General features: G+C 42.5%; 1 protein-coding gene across 4 annotated transcripts in view; it reads right to left on the bottom strand.

The window, feature by feature from the left end:
• LOC109897766 (chemokine-like protein TAFA-5) overlaps positions 1-23,449 on the bottom strand; it is a 122,458-nt gene that overhangs the window by 4,461 nt on the left and 94,548 nt on the right. For all 4 annotated transcript variants that reach the window (XR_004211159.1, XR_002256269.2, XM_020492317.2 and 1 more), the window contains exon 3: positions 6,109-6,236. Coding sequence is in view for 2 of the 4 variants with exons in the window: in XM_020492317.2 (XP_020347906.1) it covers positions 6,109-6,236 (128 nt within the window). In the remaining 2 variants the exon portion in view is untranslated. The remainder of the gene's footprint in view (positions 1-6,108; positions 6,237-23,449) is intronic.

Here is a 23,449-nt window from a genome sequence, read left to right as displayed (position 1 = left end):
TCGAACTGTGATTTGATTGGTCCTGGTAAAGCCTGGCTGCCCAATGGGATCAATTAAGGAAAGAGAATCAGCTCTACCACAGCTCAGTCTATCTGTCTTCTTATAGATCGCTGTACTGTCCACTCATGCATTCCCCCAATCGGAAGAGCTGGGCACGCACACGCACACGCACACACACTCTAATATAGTTCATGTCAATAGTCTTTATTAAAAATGTGTTGCATACATAGGGAAAGAGTTGTGGTCCTGACAGTACATGAAAATGAACCATAACTTCCTTGTCTCTATCTCTTCACATTGACTGTCCATGCCAGCTGCCAAATATGACTGATTACAGTAATCTCATTCCTCAGTGTTAATGATGATGTACCACAGAATGTTCATTTTTAGTCTGCCACACAGTAAAGAGAGAGGTAATAACCGATGAGCTTTATCATATAATTAAGAACTTTCACTGCATCTAGAAATTGAGTGTGAATGTGAATACGGGATGGCAATAACCGCTTTTTGGGTTTTAATAAAATGGATGTTGTTATCTATCCTCATTTTTTTGCGATAAATAATCCTGCTAAAATTAATTGGAAAACAAAAGGGGCTGTGTTTCTTGGGTTTGCACATAATTAAGTTTTGGTTAAAAAAAATAATAAAAGGAATTTGTTTTGAGAGTCAAACAAGATGAGATTTGATTGAGTTAAACAGGCAAGCAATTGGCAAATATCTCAAAGCAACAAAAAACGAGCATGTTCGTGCGTTAGCCTGTATCAGCTCTGCCTTATTCTTTGTTGAGCCAAACCTTCTGGTCCAATGCTTTAGCTGATCGTCATGTGCAAAGATATTTTGGGCAGGGTCGCTGGTAATGATTGGGGACATTGCCCTGTGTAGGGTGCTGTCTTTCGGGTGGGACTTTAAAATGGGTGTCCTGACTCTCTGTGGTCACTAAAAATCCCATGGCACTTATCCTAAGAGTAGGGGTGTTAACCCCGGTGTCCTGGCTAAATTCCCAATCTGGCCCTCATACCATCACGGTCCCCTAATCATCCCCAGCTTCCAATTACAATTGGATCACTCACCCCCCATCCACTCCATTGTAACTATTCCCCATGTTGATGCTGTAAATGAGAATGTGTTCTCAGTAAAATGATTGGTAAAATAAGGGTAAGAAAAAAATTGTTGTTCTAGCAACTGCATAATGCTAGCTAACATAATTGTAGCTAGCACAACATGTATAGCTGATGTGTAAGGTACTTTCACTTGAAACTTGATTTTGTGACATTACATCTCATGGACAATATCTAAACATGTCAACACAAGTGTGTTAATTCAGGTCAAGACTAGAGTATGTGCAGTAAGGCCAGTTTCATATGAATTGGGCTTGCTAGCTGCATACCTGCCTGTGTCAACAATGTCTGTGATTAGATTGTGTGGCTGAAGGTATTTATTGAATCAGGATAAGGCCTGCTCTACTCCTCGCCCTTAATGCTCAAAAAAAGTCTAGACAGACGATGACAGCGAGCCTAGACTGCCTGGCATGACAATGAATGACAAAAGACTGAAGCATAGGCTACACAGATACGTGAAGAACATCCACTGCCTCTAAATCATTCTGCTACTTGGAAAATGGGCTTCCATTTCTCTTACCAGCTTGAAGCTTATGAGATGGGAATATTATGTTAAACATACTGTAATATTGGTCTTCAAATTATCCATGCATTTATATAGCAAAAAGGCTAATTCCTCTGCCATTGATAGACTATTATACTGTCAGAAAAGAACCAGATATTGTGAGTTGATTTGGCTGGTGACTATCAACTTCCACTCTACTTCCTCTCTCCGCACTCTCGCTGCCTCTCTTTCCTTCTTTCTTTCTGAATCCCTTTCCCTCTCTCTCAGTAATAGTTTCATGCAGGGAAGAACAGACTCTCCCATTGTTAAATTTGTCCAATTACATTGCACCATTTTAGATGCCCATGACACAATATCCAGGTACAAGCACAAGGAATTTGGTTTGAACATGATACTAAGTCTGCGCATGATTCAGCATCCACTGAATGACATAATATATTGCCATACTGTCAGGAACATTACATCAGGGGATACAAAAAAGCCAAGAGACAGAGATACAACAAGAAAGTCGAAATCATGCTTGTTAATCTTAGGTAAAGTAAAAGATGGATCCGTAAAATAAATATGGAAATTGAATTGAAGAATATGAAGATGTGCTTAAGGGCGGCCTATATGAGAATGTTTGGACATTTTAAGAAGATCAGTTTAATGAGTCTAATATTATAACTTTCACACTGTAAAATGAATTTTATATACATTACATTAGCATGCTGTAAAACTTATACTGAGGCTGTAATATTCATCTTTATAGTCTTATAAAAAAAACAGAGTGACTTTTATACACATTAAGCTGCACATATTTGGCAATCATGTACTAAGCTATATGTTAGACCTCAGGGTCCGGTAGAGCTGCTGTTCCCTACAGGAGGCTTTCATTCCAACCCTAACCTAGCACACCTGAATCTACTAATTAGCTGTTCACCAGGTTATTGATTATCAGGTGTTACCATGGGACAGAATCGGAAACCTGCACATCCAGTGGCTCTCCATGACCAGAGTTAGAGAACGATGGCGCATCTCAATGATATCGAACAAAGTCAAAATGCTCAAGTTTTAAGTTTGGAGAAAACAGTTTGCCATAACCACTCCTTATTTCATTAATTAGAAATCAGTAATGCCTCTGGGTCATTGTGTACTACTTAGTACTGTATAAAATATAAATACATAATCCAATACATGTGGTAACATGCCTAAACATTTTGCAAACATTATGTAATGTGATGTGTTAATGTCCTGCATGTGATTATAAAATGTAAAAAAGCACTCAAGCCCAATCCATAGTTTTGAGACCATCCGTAGACAATGCCCTCGGATGAAAATGTCACTGGTTACTGTGACTTGCACAATAGTTTTTACTTTTTAGTCTGGGGCAAAGGATTTCAACATAATTGAGTCAAATGTATTCTATAACAACATCTGACTTGATTAGTTTCTGTGTAGTCAGCCACGGCAGGGCTTAACTTTGGAGGTTTGTGTTGTTAAGTTAGGGGGAAAAAAGGCTTGTTTTCTTATCCCTACTAAAGCTTTTATGGTTACAGAGCAGAATCCCTTAGCATCGGACACAATTGGCACAAAATGGAGTCTGCCACCGCAATACAGGAGATGGCTCTAACGGTCTACCAAGAGACACCTGTTATTTTAGACAGAATTTACAGGGTTAGTAGCTCCCTTGGCCCCTGTCTATCTTTAAAACAAGCCCCATTGAAAGCAATGGCGCCTGAACAGAGGGTTTCTGCACAAAAAATGCTGGACTTTCAAAGCGATGCTTGGGTTGACAGGTTTCATTATTCAGTACCTAGACTGACAGCCCACCAGCCTCCTGTCTCAGGCCGCCAACCATGGCACTGAAAGCCTGAGCATGCATGACTACCCCTCAGACTTCAAGACACTTCTGGAGGGAAATTCAGAGAATTCTACCTGATTCTTTGCGATGTAGAAGACTATCACAGGTGTTTATGATAGTCAGAAGACCTCTATAGGATCTGTATGTTAGCAGGATGTGTATGTTAGCAGGATGTGTATGTTAGCTGCTATTGATAATGGAGAGAAGTACGCAACCTTAATGCAATGACAAATTTGTAAATCATAAGCTTTTAGTTAATGCCTTATCTTTGTATGAATGCTAACAATAAGCTATTAGGTTGATGAGCTGCAGTGCATGTGTTCTGTAAACGCTTTATGGCGTAGATATAAATGAACAACCTTTCTGCCCCATTTATGAACATCAGACAACATGCCAATGATGGGGATGCAAATGAATGTAGCAGAATGACCCTATTGAAATGGAGCTCCTTGATCACCGCTGAAATGGATGCCCTGACAAGAGAGCGACAGAAGTACCATTCAGGGAGTGGCATTAAGTGTGCATGAGTGAGAATTATTTAATCAACACACTTAAGCTTTGGTTTCCTTTCTGTTGTCACATAAAGACACACAAAAAACACACTGTAACATATTGAAATAGCTAGATGGTGCAGCCATACAAAAAGCTAATCACATCAGTCACTGACCACATAGACATACGTGACAAAGACTCATTCAATTGAGTTATCCTGAAAATGACTAGTAGACAGGTGTTAAGGCAGGCCTCTGGACAGGTGTTAAGGCAGGCCTCTGGACAAGTGTTAAGGCAGGCCTCTGGACAAGTGTTAAGGCAGGCCTCTGGACAAGTGTTAAGACAGGCCTCTGGACAAGTGTTAAGACAGGCCTCTGGACAAGTGTTAAGACAGGCCTCTGGACAGGTCTTAAGACAGGTCTCTGGACAGGTCTTATGACAGGTCTCTGGACAGGTCTTATGACAGGTCTCTGGACAGGTCTTATGACAGGTCTCTGGACAGGTCTCTGGACAGGTCTTATGACAGGTCTCTGGACAGGTCTTATGACAGGTCTCTGGACAGGTCTCTGGACAGGTCTTAAGACAGGTCTTAAGACAGGTCTCTGGACAGGTCTTAAGACAGGTCTCTGGACAGGTCTCTGGACAGTTGTCTGGACACGTCTCTGGACACGTCTTATGACAGGTTTCTGGACACGTCTCTGGACAGGTTTCTGGACAGGTATCTGGACAGGTCTCTGGACACGTCTTGAGACAGGTTTCTGGACAGGTCTCCGGACAGGTATCTGGACAGGTCTTATGACAGGTCTCTGGACACGTCTTATGACAGGTCTCTGGACAGGTCTTATGACAGGTCTCTGGACACGTCTTATGACAGGTCTCTGGACACGTCTTATGACAGGTCTCTGGACAGGTCTTATGACAGGTCTCTGGACAGGTCTTATGACAGGTCTCTGGACATGTCTTATGACAGGTCTCTGGACATGTCTTATGGCAGGTCTCTGGACACGTCTTATGGCAAGTCTTTTGAGAGGTCTCTGGACAGGTCTTATGACAGGTCTCTGGACACGTCTTATGACAGGTCTCTGGACAGGTCTTATGACAGGTCTCTGGACACGTCTTATGACAGGTCTCTGGACACGTCTTATGACAGGTCTCTGGACAGGTCTTATGACAGGTCTCTGGACAGGTCTTATGACAGGTCTCTGGACATGTCTTATGACAGGTCTCTGGACAGGTCTTATGACAGGTCTCTGGACACATCTTATGACAGGTCTCTACACACGTCTTATGATAGGTCTCTGGATACGTCTTATGACAGGTCTCTGGACACGTCTTATGGCAGGTCTTATGAGAGGTCTCTGGACAGGTCTTATGACAGGTCTCTGGACACGTCTTATGACAGGTCTCTGTACACGTCTTATGACAGGTCTCTGGAACACATCTTAAGACAGGTCTCTAGACACGTCTTATGACAGATCTCTGGAACACATATTATGACAGGTCTCTGGACACATCTTATGGCAGGTCTTATGACAGATCTCTGGACATGTGTTATGACAGGTCTCTGGACACGTCTTATGACAGGTCTCTGGACACATCTTATGATAGGTCTCTGGACACTACTTATAACAGGTCTCTGGACACGTCTTATGACAGGTCTCTGGACACGTCTTATGGCACGTCTCTAGACACGTCTTATGACAGATCTCTGGAACACATCTTATGCAGGTCTCTGGACACATCTTATGGCAGGTCTTATGACAGATCTCTGGACATGTGTTATGACAGGTCTCTGGACATGTCTTATGGCATGTCTCTGGACACGTCTTATGGCAGGTCTTATGACAGGTCTCTGGACACGTCTTATGACAGGTCTCTGGACACATCTTATGACAGGTCTCTGGACACGACTTATAACAGGTCTCTGGACACGTCTTATGACAGGTCTCTGGACACGTCTTATGACAGGTCTCTGGACACGTCTTATGGCACATCTTATGACAGGTCTCTGGACACATCTTATGGCACATCTTATGAGAGGTCTCTGGACAGGTGTTAAGACAGGTCTCTGGACAGGTGTTATGACTACGAAATCTGGTCACTTTAACTGTGACAGATTGTGGTCACGAGGCTTGGCAGTCTAGTCTTACCGTGGTGGTCTTCACCCGGCCCCCTGGCTGTGTGCAGGTCCAGCCCGAGTGGTTTACTAAGAGGTCACAGCCCTCGTCATCCAAGCAAGGCGTCATCTCACACCACTGCCGGCTTCTCACAATGAGAGCTGTGGGGAGAGGAGAGAAAGAGGGATGGTTAACTATCGCCGAATCTATCAAACTAATGAAAAAAAAGCCTGTGGACAGACAGGGACACAGATAGAGACAGAGGGGAGAGAGAGAAAGAGATAGAGACAAAGAGAGTTAGTGAGTGAGTGAGTGAGCAAGAGAGAGAGAGAGACGGAGAGTAGTGAGAGAGAGTGAGAAGGAGAGGAAAGTGATAAACATTGGAGAACATGTAGGATTTGCAGCACAGGGATGGAGAGGGGACATGTTATGAAAGACCATTGATCATTGAGTTTATGAAGCAGGAACGCTCTAATGGTCAGCACACTGCTGTATACCATCTGATCTCGGGTTGTTATAACTCACAGCCCACTGGAGGGAACCAACCAATGCCTGCTCTTAGATTTCACGATGGGTCGCGGCAAGGCTCTCTCGACCTTATCAAGCCATACTCTTTGATGAAACAAAGTGAATGGTATGTATGTGTGTGTGCATACGTGTGCGTGTGTGTGTGCATGTGTCTGTGTGTGTGAGAGAGACACCTGCTCAACACTGGAGATTGCAGCCCTCCACAATACCACATTTTGGGAAAGAGTGTGTGTTCAGGTGTTATTAAACCCCATTCCTGTACATTAGCACACTCAGAGGTTAAACAACACACAGCAAGGGTAACCACAACCACAAAGACTACAGGAAAATAAAAATGCCTGAATAAAACAAGCCAAATTAATAATTAGATCTGTGATTATGAAACAGAACATTTTAGCTCTACAAAGAGCCTTCTCCTCTTGAAGTAGACCTGTTTTTATACTTGATCATACACATGTCTATTTATAAGAAACTAGGGCATTCGCACTATCATTTGCATATCATGACATCCCAATTGGCCCTCAGAGAGAGAGGGGGATAGGGAGAAAGAGAGAGAGAGTTGCATATATAGGTCCAGGGGAAAATGATAATTGAGCAGAATATAGCTTATAACAAACAAAAACTAAAGTATGCAAATGGTGGCACGTACAGCATCAGGGAAAAAAGGAGTCACCTTTGCACATAAATAAGTTGTATGTGGTGTGTTTACGGACATATTCAATCAATCCTTATCTCAGTCTGCTGTTCCCACATGCTTCAAGAGGGCCACCATTGTTCCTGTACCCTAGAAAGCTAAGGTAACTGAGCTAAATGACTACCGCCCTGTAGCACTCACTTCCGTCATCATGAAGTGCTTCGAGAGACTTGTCAAGGACCATATCACCTCCACCCTACCTGACACCCTAACCCACTACAATTTGCTTACCGCCCCAATAGGTCCAAAGACGACGCAATCGCAATCGCAACCACACTGCACACTGCCCTAACCCATCTGAACAAGAGGAATACCTATGTGAGAATGCTGTTAATCGACTACAACTCAGCATTTAACAACATAGTACCCTCCAAACTCGTAATCAAGCTCGAGACCCTGGGTCTCGACCCCGTCCTGGGCAACTGGGTACTGGACTTCCTGACAGGCCGAGATGATTGTGGACTTCAGGACACAGCAGAGGGAGCACCCCCGTATCCACATCGACGGGACAGTAGTGGAGAGGGTAGCACGTTTTAAGTTCCTCGGCGTACACATCACGGACAAACTGAATTGGTCCACCCACACAGACAGCGTTGTTTTTATTTATTTATTTGACCTCTATTTAACTAGGCAAGTCAGTTAAGAACAAATTCTTATTTTCAATGACGGCCTAGGAACAGTGGGTTAACTGCCTGTTCAGGGGCAGAACGACAGATTTGTACCTTGTCAGCTCGGGGATTTGAACTTGCAACCTTTCGGTTACTAGTCCAACACTCTAACCACTAGGCTACCCTGCCACCCAGCGCCTCTTCAACCTCAGGAGGCTGAAGAAATTCGGCTTGTCACCAAAAGCACTCACAAACTTCTACAGATGCACAATCAAGAGCATCCTGTCGGGCTGTATCACCGACTGGTATGGCAACTGCTCCGCCCACAACCGTAAGGCTCTCCAGAGGGTAGTGAGGTCTGCACAACGCATCATCGAGGGCAAACTACCTGCCCTCCAGGACACCTACACCACCCGATGTCACAGCAAGGCCATAAAGATCATCAAGGACAACAACCACCTGAGCCACTGCCTGTTCACCCCGCTATCATCCAGAAGGCGAGGTCAGTACAGGTGCATCAAAGCAGGGACTGCTTCTATCTCAAGGCCATCAGACTGTTAAACAGCCACCACTAACATTGAGTGGCTGCTGCCAACATACTGACTCAACTCCAGCCACTTTAATAATGGAAATTGATGGAAATTGATGTAAAAATGTATCACTAGCCACTTTAAACTATGCCTATGCCGTTCTGTACCATCACTCATTCATATATCTTTATGTACATATTCTTTATCCCTTTACACTTGTGTGTATAAGGTAGTAGTTGTGGAATTGTTAGGTTAGATTACTCGTTGGTTATTACTGCATTGTCAGAACTAGAAGCACAAGCATTTCGCTACACTCGCATTAACATCTACTAACCATGTGTATGTGGCAAATAAGATTTGATTTGATTTGATTTAAAGCCAAGGGCAACATTATTTTGCTCACACAGTGAAAAGAAGAACACTGAATTACCACTACAAGCAGTACAAACAAATCCATTGTACAAACTCAATTAAGTTACAGTAGATTCAAACTGGAATAGAAAGGTAAAATACATGTTTTCCTCAAACAGAGGATCTACTGTTGGTGCAACTGTCTATACCAAATGTGTTTCAATGTTGTCATGGGAACACCTGATGCCAATTGTATTAGCATTTTTTTGATAATTATTTAAAATATATGTTCAATCAATAGGCAGATTAACAGCATTGGAAAAATAACAAAAACATTGTCAGCGCATGTCCACCAATTTTCTTAAACAGGACACATGTTGACCCCAGGAAGAGTAGCTGCTGCTTTCACAACACCTAATGGGGATCCTAACAAAACCCCAAATACCAACACGTAATCACAAAAAAACTAGACAAGGGTGAAGGGAAAAATAATGAACGTTAGAACTTTAAATGAAACAGATCCTTATAATTCACATCCCCGTCCACCTCAATTAATTTGAACTTTGCCAGGGATGTTGCAGGGATCCTTCTGGAAGTGAACAATTTGCATGGGGAGGCATTTGAATGCCAGAGATAGGGATAACAAATTTAGAGGGAGAGGCCAAACCAGTTATACTATACAAAACGCATTCAGGTACCCTGCACTAAATTCCTAGTGCGAACAGAGGATGGTATAGAAAATTAAATGGTATATGGACTGCTTAACAAGGTAATACATTCTCCTTTGGTGAAATTTTACAATGATAACCTGTTAGCCTCAATTATCAATCTGAATTTCCATTGAACAACACCATGGGACATGAGACCCTCTCAAAAATGGTCCTTAATTCAATTCTTCCATTTCCGCACACCTTTATCTGATGTGGTAGGGGGTAGTGGAAGTGATAAGTATATCAATAACACCCAATCACCACGCCGCCCGCCTTCCCGAGGTCATTTCCACCTTCAGATAACAATCAATTCAAGTTATTGTTCTCCTTCATTATCCCACCATTAGCTGTGGCGGCCACTCAACTGAAACAGCTGGGGATCCAAAGGCTCTGTGTTGTGGAATAATAATCATGAAAAGAAAAAACCTGGATGTAATCTACCTACGTGAAGGTGTGTGTGTGAGAGTGCAGATGGAGAGGAGGTGGGCGTGGATGGGGGGCACAGTTCATCTTGTGGAGATAAGACAGAAATAACATTATTACATCCACCAGTGGGGTAGTATGTCTGTGAAATAGCATATCACTGAGCCGTCAACAGCTGCCGCCCCGGGTGATAAATCCTGCTTAATATGGTGTGAAGCCGGGGGTCTGCCAAGATAGGGGCTGGGGCTGCTAATCTGCCCCAAGGACAGGACAGGGAATACAGAGAAAACACACCAGCTCCTTTCCTATACCTGTATATTTACTGCCTCTATACAATACCACAGTACAGAGGCCGTAAATGCAACATATTCATTTTGGAGCCTTTTCTGTAGGCAGCGATGGGCAGTATTTCTGTTAAATGTATTTGAAATATGTATTTCAAGTAACGTTATCTATTTTCTAACAAGATACTCTCGAGAGCTGTACTTTCTATAGTCTATATAGACTAACATGTACCCCCGCACATTGACTCGGTGCCGGTACCCCCTGTATATAGCCTCGTTATTGTTATGTAATTTTCTTGTGTTACTTTAGGATTTTTGGACTACATATTTTTTTCACTTTAGTTTATTTTGTATATATTTTCTTAACTCTATTACTTGAACTGCATTGTTGATTAAGGGCTTGTAAGTAAGCATTTCGCGGTAAGGTAGTACTCGGCGTATGTGACACATTTGATTTGATAAGTGTCTGTTAAATGACAAAATGTAAATGGTAAAACATACACGTAAAACATGCCGAGTATTATTCTAATGACCTCTGCCCCCAAAACAAGGCCAATAGTAATAGCTAGTGTGCTTTGCAGTTGTTCATTTTTACATTTAAATAAAAATGTTGGTCATTTAGCAGATGCTCGTATGCAGAGCGAATTACAGGTAGTACATTCAACTGAGGTAGTCTCACGTCCTGACCATAGAAAGCCTTTATTTTCTATGGTGGAGTAGGTCAGGGCGTGACTGCTGGATGTTCCAGTTTATTATTTCTATGTGTAGTACCATGTTTTGCGCATTCACAGCCGGTGCGTTCTGTGCCAGCTCCTCGCACTTGTCGTGCTAAAGTAGGTATCTGTCCAGGATGGGTTGTGCCGGCTCAGCACGCCTGGTCTCCAGTGCGCCTCCTCGGTCCAGGATATCCTGCGCCGGCTCTTCGCGCTGTATACCCAGTGCGCATTCACAGTCCGGTGCGTTGTGCCAGCATCTCGCACTTGTTGTGCTAAAGTGGGTATCTGTCCAGGACGGGTTGTGCCAGCTCTACGCTTCAGACCTCCAGTGCGCCTCCACAGTCCAGTACGTCCTGTGCCTCCTCCCCGTACTTGCCCTGAGGTGCCTGTCACCGGCACGGTGCCACCTGTACTGGCCCCACGCATCAGGCCTCCAGGGCGCCTCCCCAGTCCAGAGCTTCCGGCGACAGTTCCCAGTACGGAGCTTACGGCGACAGTTCCCAGTCCGGAACTTCCGACAACAGTTCCACAGTCCGGAACCTCCAGAGACGGTCCACGGTCCGGAACCTCCAGAGACGGTCCACGGTGCGGAACCTCCAGAGACGGTCCATGGTGCGGAACCTCCAGAGACGGTCCACAGTGCGGAACCTCCAGAGACGTCCACGGTCCGGAACCTCCAGAGACGGTCCACGGTCCGGAACCTCCAGAAACGGTCCACGGTACGGAACCTCCACAGTCCGGAACCTCCAGAGACGGTCCACGGTCTGAGACCTCCAGAGACGGTCCACGGCCCGAGACCTCCAGAGATGGTCCACGGTCCGGAACCTCCAGAGACGGTCCACGGTCCGGAACCTCCAGAGACGGTCTACGGTCCGGAACCTTCTGCGACGGTCCAGGGTCCGGAACCTTCTGCGACGGTCCACGGTCCGGAACCTCCAACCTCCACCTCCGATTATGATGAACCCAAATCATGCTGTGCCTTGGTCTACCCATTTCGATGAGCGTTACAGGTAGATAAAAAGTAATTCAAAAGTAAGCAAAAAGTTATATAAGCATTACTGAGCATGTTGTTGTTGTTAAGGGGGTTACATGCTAATATATTTTAGAATTTTTTATTAAATACAATACTTTGCAAATGTATGTCATAAATTATTTTGATATGTTGTTCTTTAGGGTATTTTGTATTAAAAAAAATGCTATTGTATTTTTGCCCATCCCTGATTGTAGGACAGTGAATACTCCTCCACATTGAGACTGTACCCCAGATGTCAGTGAGTTTGTGAGTTTTGTAAATACTGCTGTGCATCTTGTTCCAGTCTCAGTCTTCAGGTCTTAATGGGAGCACCTGCAGAGTTGCAAACCATCTGCATACCCAGACGCCTTAGAGTTAAAGCCTGCCAGTTGCCCCCCATGCATTAGCATTAGCATTAGCATTAACCACCAAACTCTGTAACGACAGTGCCTTTTAGGGCAGCCAATTTACTGGGTCTTGTTTTCATAGTGTAGCCTCCGATGCTAAGACGCTCAAATCATGTCAGAGGCTGGGCTCATTGAGGCTCCATTGAAGAAGCACATCCCATTCAAGAGGGATAGCTACCAAACTCTCAATGGAGACAAAAACATTCCAGGAGTCACCACTCACTTTATATATGGAAACAGTGAGCCTCTCCCGATCACAATGTTCTGCTTTGCTAAACTGTGTGTAGGCCTAACTGCTCAAGCGTTTAAGAGGTTAAAGGTTTGTCGAATTGTGTTCTGCTTTGATGGAATAAGCAGTTTCTGAGGATTGCATTCTGGAAAGTACAAGAGACATACATGCTTTCTATGTCTATGCTGCATACAGTAATTCACCTAATTAACAATGTTCTCTATTCATCAGCTCACTGGTGCGAGTCACCTCTTTCTCACCAAATCACAGGCGTTACTATGTAGTGCTGTGTTCATGATAAGAAAAAAGCCCTTCTCCATAATTACTCATACATGGCCCCTATTTTAATGAGAATATTCTGCTCGTTTGATGGGCTTGATGAGGGTCTACAAAACAAGGTGTCAACATGGCAGAGGTGAAAAGGTAGAAATTGTTTTGAAGCTACTGAGGGTTCTGTTGAAAGTTTGAATTTCTAGTCAAGCTGAGCATCTATGACATACCAGCAGTGTTCTATGGATGTTCTGGTACTTCTACGATGGCCCAGGTCAGTAGACAACACAGACATTTGTGATGGAGATGACAGGCTGCATCTCTGCACCAACACTCACCTCCCCCATCTTTCCTACTGTACTGAGCAGGGTCTCAAAATGTAAAATGGATAACCTGATATCACCTAAATAATAATAATAATTATTATTTCAATCTATTTTTATTCCTTATTTGAGTACAGTTAGGCTGATAGCACATTGTTTATATGAGAGGTATCTGAATATTAATGTAATTTCAGTCATCTGCGATATTCTTTTCAAATGGCAGTTTAATCAGTAAGGTTTGTCTGAATGGCTAGCTCGCTTTTGACTTCATTCAGTAAGCAAAATATAGTTATCATTGCTTCCTCTCTATGGGCATAGTGGAATGTATTTGTTAGTTTTACAAACGTTATCACCATCAGCATAGCGTCATGACTCTCCTCCTCTTTTACTATTAGCCAAGAGCGGAATGTCGTTCACCTATGATCTTCTAGCCTATGAGCACAGCACACCAATACAACTCCACCACGCTAGCTGAGGCACCAATGGGCATAAATCTTCTGATGTATTTATATGTCAACATACCCCTAGATTCTTTCACTTGCGTGTTACGTCAACAATTTACTGACAAACCTCCACCTCCCCACCATCACCTGCTGCAGGCCCGCCATTGGCCAACTGAATTAAAGCAGGGAAGCGAGGCTTTCAGCCAGAACTGTCGTGAAGCGATTTGGCCGAACAGAAGTTGATTTATAAGCGAATTACCTTGATATGCCTTGATAAAACAATTCAATTATATTGAAAGTCCTCTAAGCAGGAGAATTGAACTTAGGTTGGATAAATGGGAGCAAGCTTTAATGAAACAAACAAACAGACTCCCACCCTCTATTAACTGTCATGGCTACAGAGCCACACACTAAGACTCCCTCTCTAATGAGACATACGCTGTCTCTGCCGCTCAGAGAGCCTGTCACTCGGCGGGTACGCAGACTATGGAGGAACACAGCTGTTCCCAGTGCAGCCTTTTGTAAATCGATACATCAAAGTGCTGTACTCAGCCTGAACCCAGAACTGCCAGCCAAATGCCCACAAACAAAAAGGCGTGTGACGAATCCAGTCGGAGGAACCTGCACGCACAGTAAGACTGGGCTCCCTGAATACCTGAGTTTATTCACAAGGTACCTAAGCAGAGCCACCTCATATTGCCTTAAAACCTGTAATATGTGTGGGCATTGTTATTCAAAGGTGTAATTAGAAGTGTCAGGGGTGGAATGTTAAAAAAAATTGAGTGAGAGAGAACACAATCCATGTAAGATTTAATCACAGCTTCAATGAATAAAGGCTGTTTTGTCTTGTCATTTTTTTGCAGAGTGTATTAAACTCGGCAGGATAGAGGACATTTTTCTTTGTGTGCTCTTGTGGAGACATTGTTTCTTAATCTAATTCCCTGGGAATGTCTGGAGCTACATCTCTATCCTCAATCATCCCAGGACACCTTCCCTAAGTGCGTGCGCCACACGCTTCCCTTGATAACGCTTTCATTAATTCAGCCGCTTGTCTTTGCTGGTCCTCGAAACAGTTTTCATCGGAAGCCTTGCAGCTCGATCTTAGACCGGAAGCTTTCATGGTATCGCTGCTTATGGACATGCTTTATGGATACTAGAAGCACAAGGATCTCAATGGGATCCTTGCTGTGCAGCATGATGCACTGTCCAACTTCAAGCTCTGTGTGAAGAGCAACGAGAGAACGAGAGAAGGCATCGAATCATATTGAAGGTACCTGGAGTATGTAGCAACTGTGGTGGGCATGTAACTAAGACAACAAGTCTACTATACATAGGCTACCAATATAGAGAAAAAGGATTCACAAAGAACAGCTTGGCACAAATGACATCTTGCTATTAAAAAGAGGTTCATGTGAAAAAAATACCATTCATTGCACAGTGGAGTTGCACCAAAGGTGCAGTGTGACAGTTGAATCACACCCTTGACTCGGAACAGACCCTCTTTTCTCCAAACGGTAAATGCCCCACCACATTCCCCTGAATTCATCTTGAATTCTGCGGGTCCCTATTAGGCCTGAGCGATGGCCCAGTCCCAGCTGTGTTCAGCCAGCATTCTGCAGACAGAGAGGGGGAAGTGGTCTCTGGAGCCTTGGCGGTCTTGACCCAGTTAAGGTAGGCGCTGACTGATGACCGATGCAGAGACCTGCCGACAGGATTTATTGAGACGATAAATGAGAGGGGCTTCGCGTTCCCTTGGACGAGATATTATTTATATCTTTTGATAAAGACTTTTGGTAAGCGCTACACAGCCTTGCGTTGCTGTCTTTAGTTTCTGTTCCTTTGCATGGAAAGCAAAGGCCTACCCCTGTGGGCATTCCTCAGAGACTTGGACACACGGACACAAACTAAAAGAAATACTAAACTCGTCTTGATTTCAAAAAATAAAAAATAATAATTGTATTCAGTTTAGAACAAATTCTTATTTACAATGACGGTCTTTCCCCTGGCCAAAACCGGACGATGCTGGACCAATTGTGTGCCGCCCTCTGGGACTCCCAATCACAGACGGTTGTGATACAGCCTGGATTCAAACCAGGGTGTGTAGTGACATCTCAAGCACTGAGATGCAGTGCCTTAGACCGCTGCGCCACTCGGGAGCCCCACTGCAACAAGTCCCTTTTGTTTATAGTCCCCAGAAAAGTCCTGTTAAAAGCTTTTCCACTGGAAATGCAGTTAAAAAAGAATTGAGAACAACACTATGGCAGCAAGTGCTGTAAAACATAATATGCTATTTGTGTTATAGTTTAGCTGATAAAAATCCAGAGTAGATTAGCAATTTACAAATATGTCAGTAGCATGACATAAACTGGCCCAGGTAACCACCAGTTACACTGTAGAGTTCATAGCTCAGATAGTCAGAGAGCCAACATCTGTGAGCACCGTCTGCCCGGGTGTTGTACTTGACATTTTAAACAAATCAGCTTGAATCAATAGCAAAGGTTACGACAGCAACACTCCGGGCCTCAGCGATGCTAAATGGAGTCAGTCTGCTTAGTGCTGAACCCTCTCCCTCCCCTAAATGCTTGACCGTCTCCGAGCCTGTTCCCTTCCACGATCGATTGGAAATGACGGAAGCCACTCCAAAAAGACTGGAAGCCTTAAAAGACATTTTGAGGTCTTCATTTAGGATTGTTGTGTTGTAAATGCGGAGGACGGATATTAACTGTGGATTTCAGAGGCTTAGAGGTGTTCTGTCCAAGTTAATAGTTGCATAAAGTCATGGGCAAAATGTATCAGACAGACAGTTTAACGGTCAAATTTGAAAAAGACATCAGTTATTCTAGGCATGAGTTCCAGGGAGTTCCCAATTTAAATGATGGAAAGCAAGTACCAATAACAATTAGCGATTGGGTATTTTACAACACACGCCTACCACTACAGAGCCACTCTCTCGGAACCGTTATAGGTCTCTCATGATATTCACCAAATGGTAAACAACTAATCAATAGTTCATTTGTTACTGGAGTCACTAGGAAGCAAGTTAGGGGAATTCCAGCTTTTTCCATAACCAAAATGAGACAATCAATTTCCACTTCAGTAAAACTATCAAGGGAAAGGGGCTACAACTCAAATGAAGGTTGCTCCAAATACCAAAACAACTCTCTTTTTCAGTAATCTTTTTACTTTTCCTACTCTGAGAGGGTAAAAGTCTTTCTAGGCCCCGTTGGCATTTGGGTCTAAATGGATAGCACAGTGCCCCCTGTCACAGCCTGAGGCTGACTGGAAGTGGCAGGTGTATTATTCTTCTGGTTGCTGGTTCCCTGGACAAATTCTAAGATATTTGAAAGGCTCTGCAGTCACTATAGTGCCCTCTAACAAATATCTCTGTTCAGCATTGCAACACCTCAAGTTGCGTTAAAGTCTCCAGGACTCGCCAAATTTGAGTTGCACCGATACAAAATGTTTATTTTTTATTTTTTGATGTGCAGTTAATTACATTGATCTCAAGACTGTTTCTTATTAGGTTCCTAGAGAGTTTTTTCTAGCCACCGTGCTTCTACACCTGCATTGCTTGCTGTTTGGGGTTTTAGGCTGGGTTTCTGTACAGCACTTTGTGACATCAGCTGATGTAAGAAGGGCTTTATAAATTTGATTGATGGATTGATTGTTGACAAAGCACGTACTGAGTCAACAGTCCAAATGTGTCTTAATTCTGAACTAGCTTGCTTTCCAAGTCTCCTATCAGCAATTGCCCAATTTATAACTTTGATCTTAGACATTTTAAGATGAAACATCTCCCCTAGATGCAGTCTAAATTATGTAGTATCACAATTACCATGGCTAAATGTGAAAAATCATTGACCCCCACAAATGTTCTCAAATGACCCACATTTATCTGGGAGAGTTGTGTGGCTGCACTTGACCCTAAGCTGCAGACAGCTGCATGAATAAGCCCTCTTGCCTCTTCTAGGAAATTGCTTCGCAGCAAGTCACAAACATGGGGTTTATCGGTATTAATAGAGGTGTCCATGCAAATGAGCTCCATTCATATTGATGGTGGCTGTAATGTTTCCAGGTGACAAGAGTTGAATGTGAGTTTGTGTGTGTTTGTGTCTGACAGGTTTCGAACCCAGGTCTTCTGTGCACAGGAAGACTGAGCTAAAGCCTAGGTATTTCAAGTCATCTGGTGTTAGGCAACTTTACTCATCACACAAGTGTGGCACACATACAACCATTAATACGTACACGTATAAGTTCAAATCAAACGTATCCAGAAAGAAGAAATGTGTTTTCTTGACAAATGTATTCATTGATTCAATTTGAGGCACAAGAAAAGCTATATGTCGTTGTGTGAAATTACAACTCACAAATAGGTGAATAAATGAAAAATATTTATTACATTACCGTTGGTTATTAAAGTGACCAAAACGTGTATTACATCATAAGAGATGTGGGATTCCAGTCATCTAGGCAGAGATCCTTACTATTTACACTTCATTGGCATCAATCACTTGCAACACTGATGAAATTATTTAATAAAAGCCATTTTGGATGATTGATTTGTATTTATGGCATTTGTTTGGGTCTGTAATGCCAGTTACTCATGCAAAGAAGTTAAACTCATCCGTGTTATGACAATAGCATAAAGAGAACGTTTTGTCATCGGTTTACAGCTCTTATTGAGTGGATCCTTTGAGAGGTGTCTCTGGGAAAGGGTGTCACAGGGGAAAATAATCTGCCATGGTGATACAGTACATATTAATTCACGCATCATTCATCCTCTTTCATTGTAGATATCATCTTATAATCATTTGCCCTTTTGCCATCCTTCACTTGTTTGTCTCAGCCAAATAGGCTTGTTGCTGAGGTCATAAAAAGGATTTTGGAGGCCCCCCTCCACTCCCTATATCACATGAACACCCTCTTATGAAAATTGCCTGGAGTGACAGAGTGGAAGAATGTGCGTTTTTTTCATGTTGTCTCTTTTTTCTGTGGCCCCAGACCAAATGGATGTTGTGTGGGATAATGGTGTTTGTCCTCATGCGGTAAGGGGACTTGTGAGAGCACATCATGTTTTACTGCTGCAACAGCAAACATTCCCAAGGACAAAGGTCTGGCCTGGTCACCTATATTTTACAATGTATTTTGAGAAATAATTTGGCGATAACAATAGAGCATAATTGTAGGCAGTAAAGAGTATCACACACATCACTAGTCCCTCACTGGATTTGACATTCAAATCCCCCTATGAAAGAGAAAGTATAGGCAACAACTTCCCAGTATGCGCAGCTGGTTGAAACAGTCAAGTTGCATGACTTCTCAGCCAGGTTTGCCCTCAGAACTGTATGGATCATGCCAAGGGACAGCCCGTGTCTCAATCAAGTGTAAGGAACTCAAAGCCGTTCCCGCCCCAGGAACATCCCTAAACACAAAATAAATTCAAATCTGTCTATTACATTACAATAACATAAAAAAGAATGAAAAGCGAAGCAAAAGGCAGGTCATGATATGAGACAATTGACTATTTGTGTTACAGCAAAATGATTTGGTGCCTTCTAAACTAGTCACAATGCTTTCTCAGAAAAAGAAGCATCTTTGTGATGTTTTTGTGTCCTTCAAAATGCTAATTGCCTAATGAACAACCTCGTTCCTTATTCCAAATGACTAGAAACTGTAGGGAGTCGCGTCATATAGTCTAAACACCGTCACAAGAAAGGACTAAGACCTTCTTTCCAATGGACAGATTTCATTACAACATGCTTGTCTCCATGGCACATTTTAAAGCACTTCTAAAAGATCCTTTCTGAAGATTGCTAAATGACCTGAAAAAAACATATCACAGTGACAGATGACAGCAAAACAAATGTGTGTGTGTGTGTAAATCTCTTCCAATGCACTAGCATGTGTAGTGTTGAAACACATACTGAAAATTGTGTTCAATTATCTGACAATTACTGCAATGGTATACATGCCTCGATTTCCTCAAACAACAACTGCAATTTTTACAATAACTTTAATAGTTTTCGAAGACTGCCTTGTCTCATGCTGCTTCAATCAAAGATGTGGTTAGCTTACGTTTGGAAAGAGCCTGAAGGATTGCGTAAATGCTAAAGTTCTTCTATACTAAAAAAGAGGAGCTATCACACTTTAACATATCCTTGCTTCAGGTCCTGAGCTACAGGTAGTTAGATTTTGGTATGTCACTTTAGATGAACATTGAAAAAAAGGGTCAGATCCTTAAGAGGTTTTTAAGAGAATTAAGAGAAGATTTACATCAGAGAATGGAGAACTCACGCAATGCATTAAATATAGAGAGGGCAACCTCAAAGACATCGCTACTCTTCAGGCTGGACCACTGCTGGAAGGGGTTTTCCAAGCAGAGTAGAAACAAACCCTGGCCTGACTGTTATAGCCACGAATGCTATCACTGCTATTGATGCTCAAAGCTCACTCGTCGTGCTCAATCGTAATTCCCTCTTTAACAGTTAATTCATTGAGACAATTTGTCTGTAAATAAAATATGGTGAAGATGCTTCTAAACAGATGTTGTGGTACAATACTTTTTTGGGGGTGTCTACGCTCACCGCTCGAGAGGTGCATTAGTTAAGGATGTGAGAGAAATACTGTATTACTAGAGACCATGGCCATTCTAAAAAAGAGGAAAGTTGAGAGAATAAAATTGTTAGACAATGTGTTGCCAAGGCTACAGAATAATGCATTGCAACCCTCACCAATTGCATAACTAATTAACTGCAGCCGAGCATCGGCGGTAGCAGAACATTTTATTAATGTTACATATCAATTGTTCTGAACCCACCTGAACACCTGCAAACACTTTATCATTGTGTACTCTGATTTATTGTTGCTTTGTGTAAATACACAGGAAGCATCATCCATGTAAGTAACTCAATTTATTCAAAGAGGAAACCATTTAGTAATCACGTTATTCATCAATATGGTAGGTTCTTCCAGAAAGAAGGTTGCGTGCATGTCCCTTGAGGAAAAAAGGGACAACGACATTCGACGGAACTGGGGATAGAAGGGGAGGAGCAAAAGGATGAGTAAATGAGTGAAGTAGTCTGAAAACATCAGGAGAGAAAGTTTAATGAGGCAATAAAGTCCGAGGTGGTGTGGTATATGGCCAATATACCACAGCAAAGGGCTGTTCTTAAGCACGACGCAACTCAGAGTGCTCGATACAGCCCTTAGCCGTGGTATATTGGCCATATACCACAACCCCCCCGAGGTGCCTTATTATTATTATCGACTGGTTACCAACGTAATAAAGGCGCCGGAGGAGATGGCTGCCGTTTTACGATCTCCTAACCAATTGTGCTGTTGGGTGTGTTTTTTCACATTATTTGTATCTTATTTTGTGCATAATGTTTCTACCAACACTGTATCTTATGACCGAAAATTGCTTCTAGATATCAGGACAGCGATTATTCACCCGTACTGGAGGAATACTTTTTCTTTAATGAGTCGGACGGGAAGGATTTACTACGCTTATCCAGAGGCAGTGCTCCAAGTGGCTGGTGACTTTAATGCAGGGAAACTTAACCTATTTAATCCCATCGGTCACAATAGTGACTGTAAAAAAAACTTTTCAGTTATAAGGCTCTAAAAATGTTACTGAATGATCTATCAATGCATTTCCAGTAAATATTGAAATAATAAAGGGTCTCAATGAATGATGTGCAGTGTCACATGTTTAGTGTAAATTGTCACATGACCAGATCTGTTTACTTCCTGGTTGCACCATGAGAAGAGGATGGCTGCATCAAAGCTCCCAAACAAAAGGTTAGTAAAGTATGTTAAAATAAAGTTAGGACAAAGCTTTTTGCTACACATCATCTTTAAGGTGTCTAGTTTTGATATATGCATTTACAATTACTCAACTTTGTTCAGTGTGGTCATAGAATGTGTAAACATGTTGACGGCAACAATAGTGACCGGCGAGATAACACAGGGCATCTAGGCATACACATAGTTATACACATACATAGTTCTTGTTCTACCTAACTTTCTACTCTGTTCTTTCTTTTAGTTTCACTTTGAGTCAAGTTCTGGATATGTTGGATCTAGGTGACTGCCCAGACAAGGCATGCAACATTGCAGTTATCCCTCATAATGAGAAAGATGCTGTCCTGAGTGATTGTGATAGTGATGGGTCAGATATGGACTATGGACAGGCCATTTGCCAGCCAGGCTGTTGAATGCATATGCTGAACCTATGCAAACAGATCATGACAGGAACAACGTTATCAGTGATGATGACCTACCCCTCTCCCCCCATCCACAACCTCCCCCACCCCCCTCCATTGTTGATAATTAAGAGCCAAGGGCCTCTACCCGCCAGAGGGTCCAGTCAGAAGAGCCAAGGGCCTCTACAAGCCATAGGGGTCAGCCAGAAGAGCCAAGGGTAAAGCTGCAGGTGGTCAAAAATAAAGATTGAGCGTTCAAACAAGCGAAGAGGCCTGCCACTGATGTGATTCCGAAACACATAGTATACAGCCCAAATATGCTAAAGTTTGGCACAAAACCACTGAGCCATGGAAGGAGATCTTTACTGGCTGCTACTGTTGAAGATCAGGCAAGATATGACAAAGCTTCTCACTGGCCAATCAACATGATGCACCAGTTCCAGAGAAGTCATCATTGTGACAAACGTACTACCTATGCATGTGAGAAATCCAAAGCGCCACTGCTTTATTGAGTGCTTCAATATATACCATGGACAGTAGAAAAGGAGATGAGACCGAATGAAAAAGGGCTCGGACCGAAGAGTGAAGGAAAAGCAGCCGACAAGTGTTCAGCATATGTGGGAACTCCTTCAAGACTGTTGTAAAAGCATTCCGGGGAGAAGCGGGTTGAGAGAATGCCAAGCAAAGCTGTCATCAAGGCAAAGGGTGGCTATTTGAAGAATATAAAATATATTTTGATTTGTTGAACACTTTTTTAGTTACTACATGATTCCATATGTGTTATTTCATAGTATTGATGTCTTCACTATAATTCTACAATGTAGAAAATAGTAAAAATTGTAAAAAATTATGATAATGGCCTTTTAGTGTAAGTGCTGTTTGAAAAGACCACCTGAAATTTCAGCTTGTTTTGGTGGGATAGAGCCTGGCAACATCCCCAGGTGGTATAAGTTAATAGATAACAAAGAGAGTTTCAAATATCTCTGCCAAAAGCAGATAGTTTTCAGGTTACATATCCCTGCCGTTAGGCTCATCCAATTAGTCTCCTCACTCAGACCACTCCCAGACAGTCCTAGCTACTTTGCTTGAGAAATTGTGATTTGCTAAGAAGCTATTTTTGTTTATTTTTTACCATTTTAATTGAAAACATTCATATAACAGTGGTTTAATTGTTACACAAATTATTTGATAGTGAGATAAAAATGGCTGCATTGGACCTTTAACGGATTACATTAATTGGAAACGAAAATGTAATCCTAAACCATTTTTCCATTTATAAATAGGTAGGGTATGGCTACATTGCCATTGTTGATTTGCCGTGGAAAACAAAGAAAATTTATATTTTATTTAAATTCGACAGAATGGTTGCCAAATAGATAAGTCGTCATTAGACTGCTCAATTAAAAGGATTAAATTGTTCCGATGATAATACCCACCAGAGTGCGAAATATTCATGAAAATGTTGGCAGCAATCAGGATTAAGAGTAAACCCCGACATCCGCTTTAGGGAGAGGTAAATTGATGGCCTATAACGGATGCAATTGAGATCAGCTGTGCTGGTGATTGATCGTTTAATGACAGATCAGATAGCGATAATCTGGGGGGCCATGGATGGTTCCAATTGGCCTGCAGGGTTTGTATC

This window comes from Oncorhynchus kisutch, linkage group LG10 (assembly GCF_002021735.2).
Source record: "Oncorhynchus kisutch isolate 150728-3 linkage group LG10, Okis_V2, whole genome shotgun sequence".
Taxonomy (NCBI): Eukaryota; Metazoa; Chordata; class Actinopteri; order Salmoniformes; family Salmonidae; genus Oncorhynchus; species Oncorhynchus kisutch.
The sequence above is the reverse complement of the archived record's forward strand: the minus strand, read 5'-3'. Positions and strand labels throughout refer to the sequence as shown.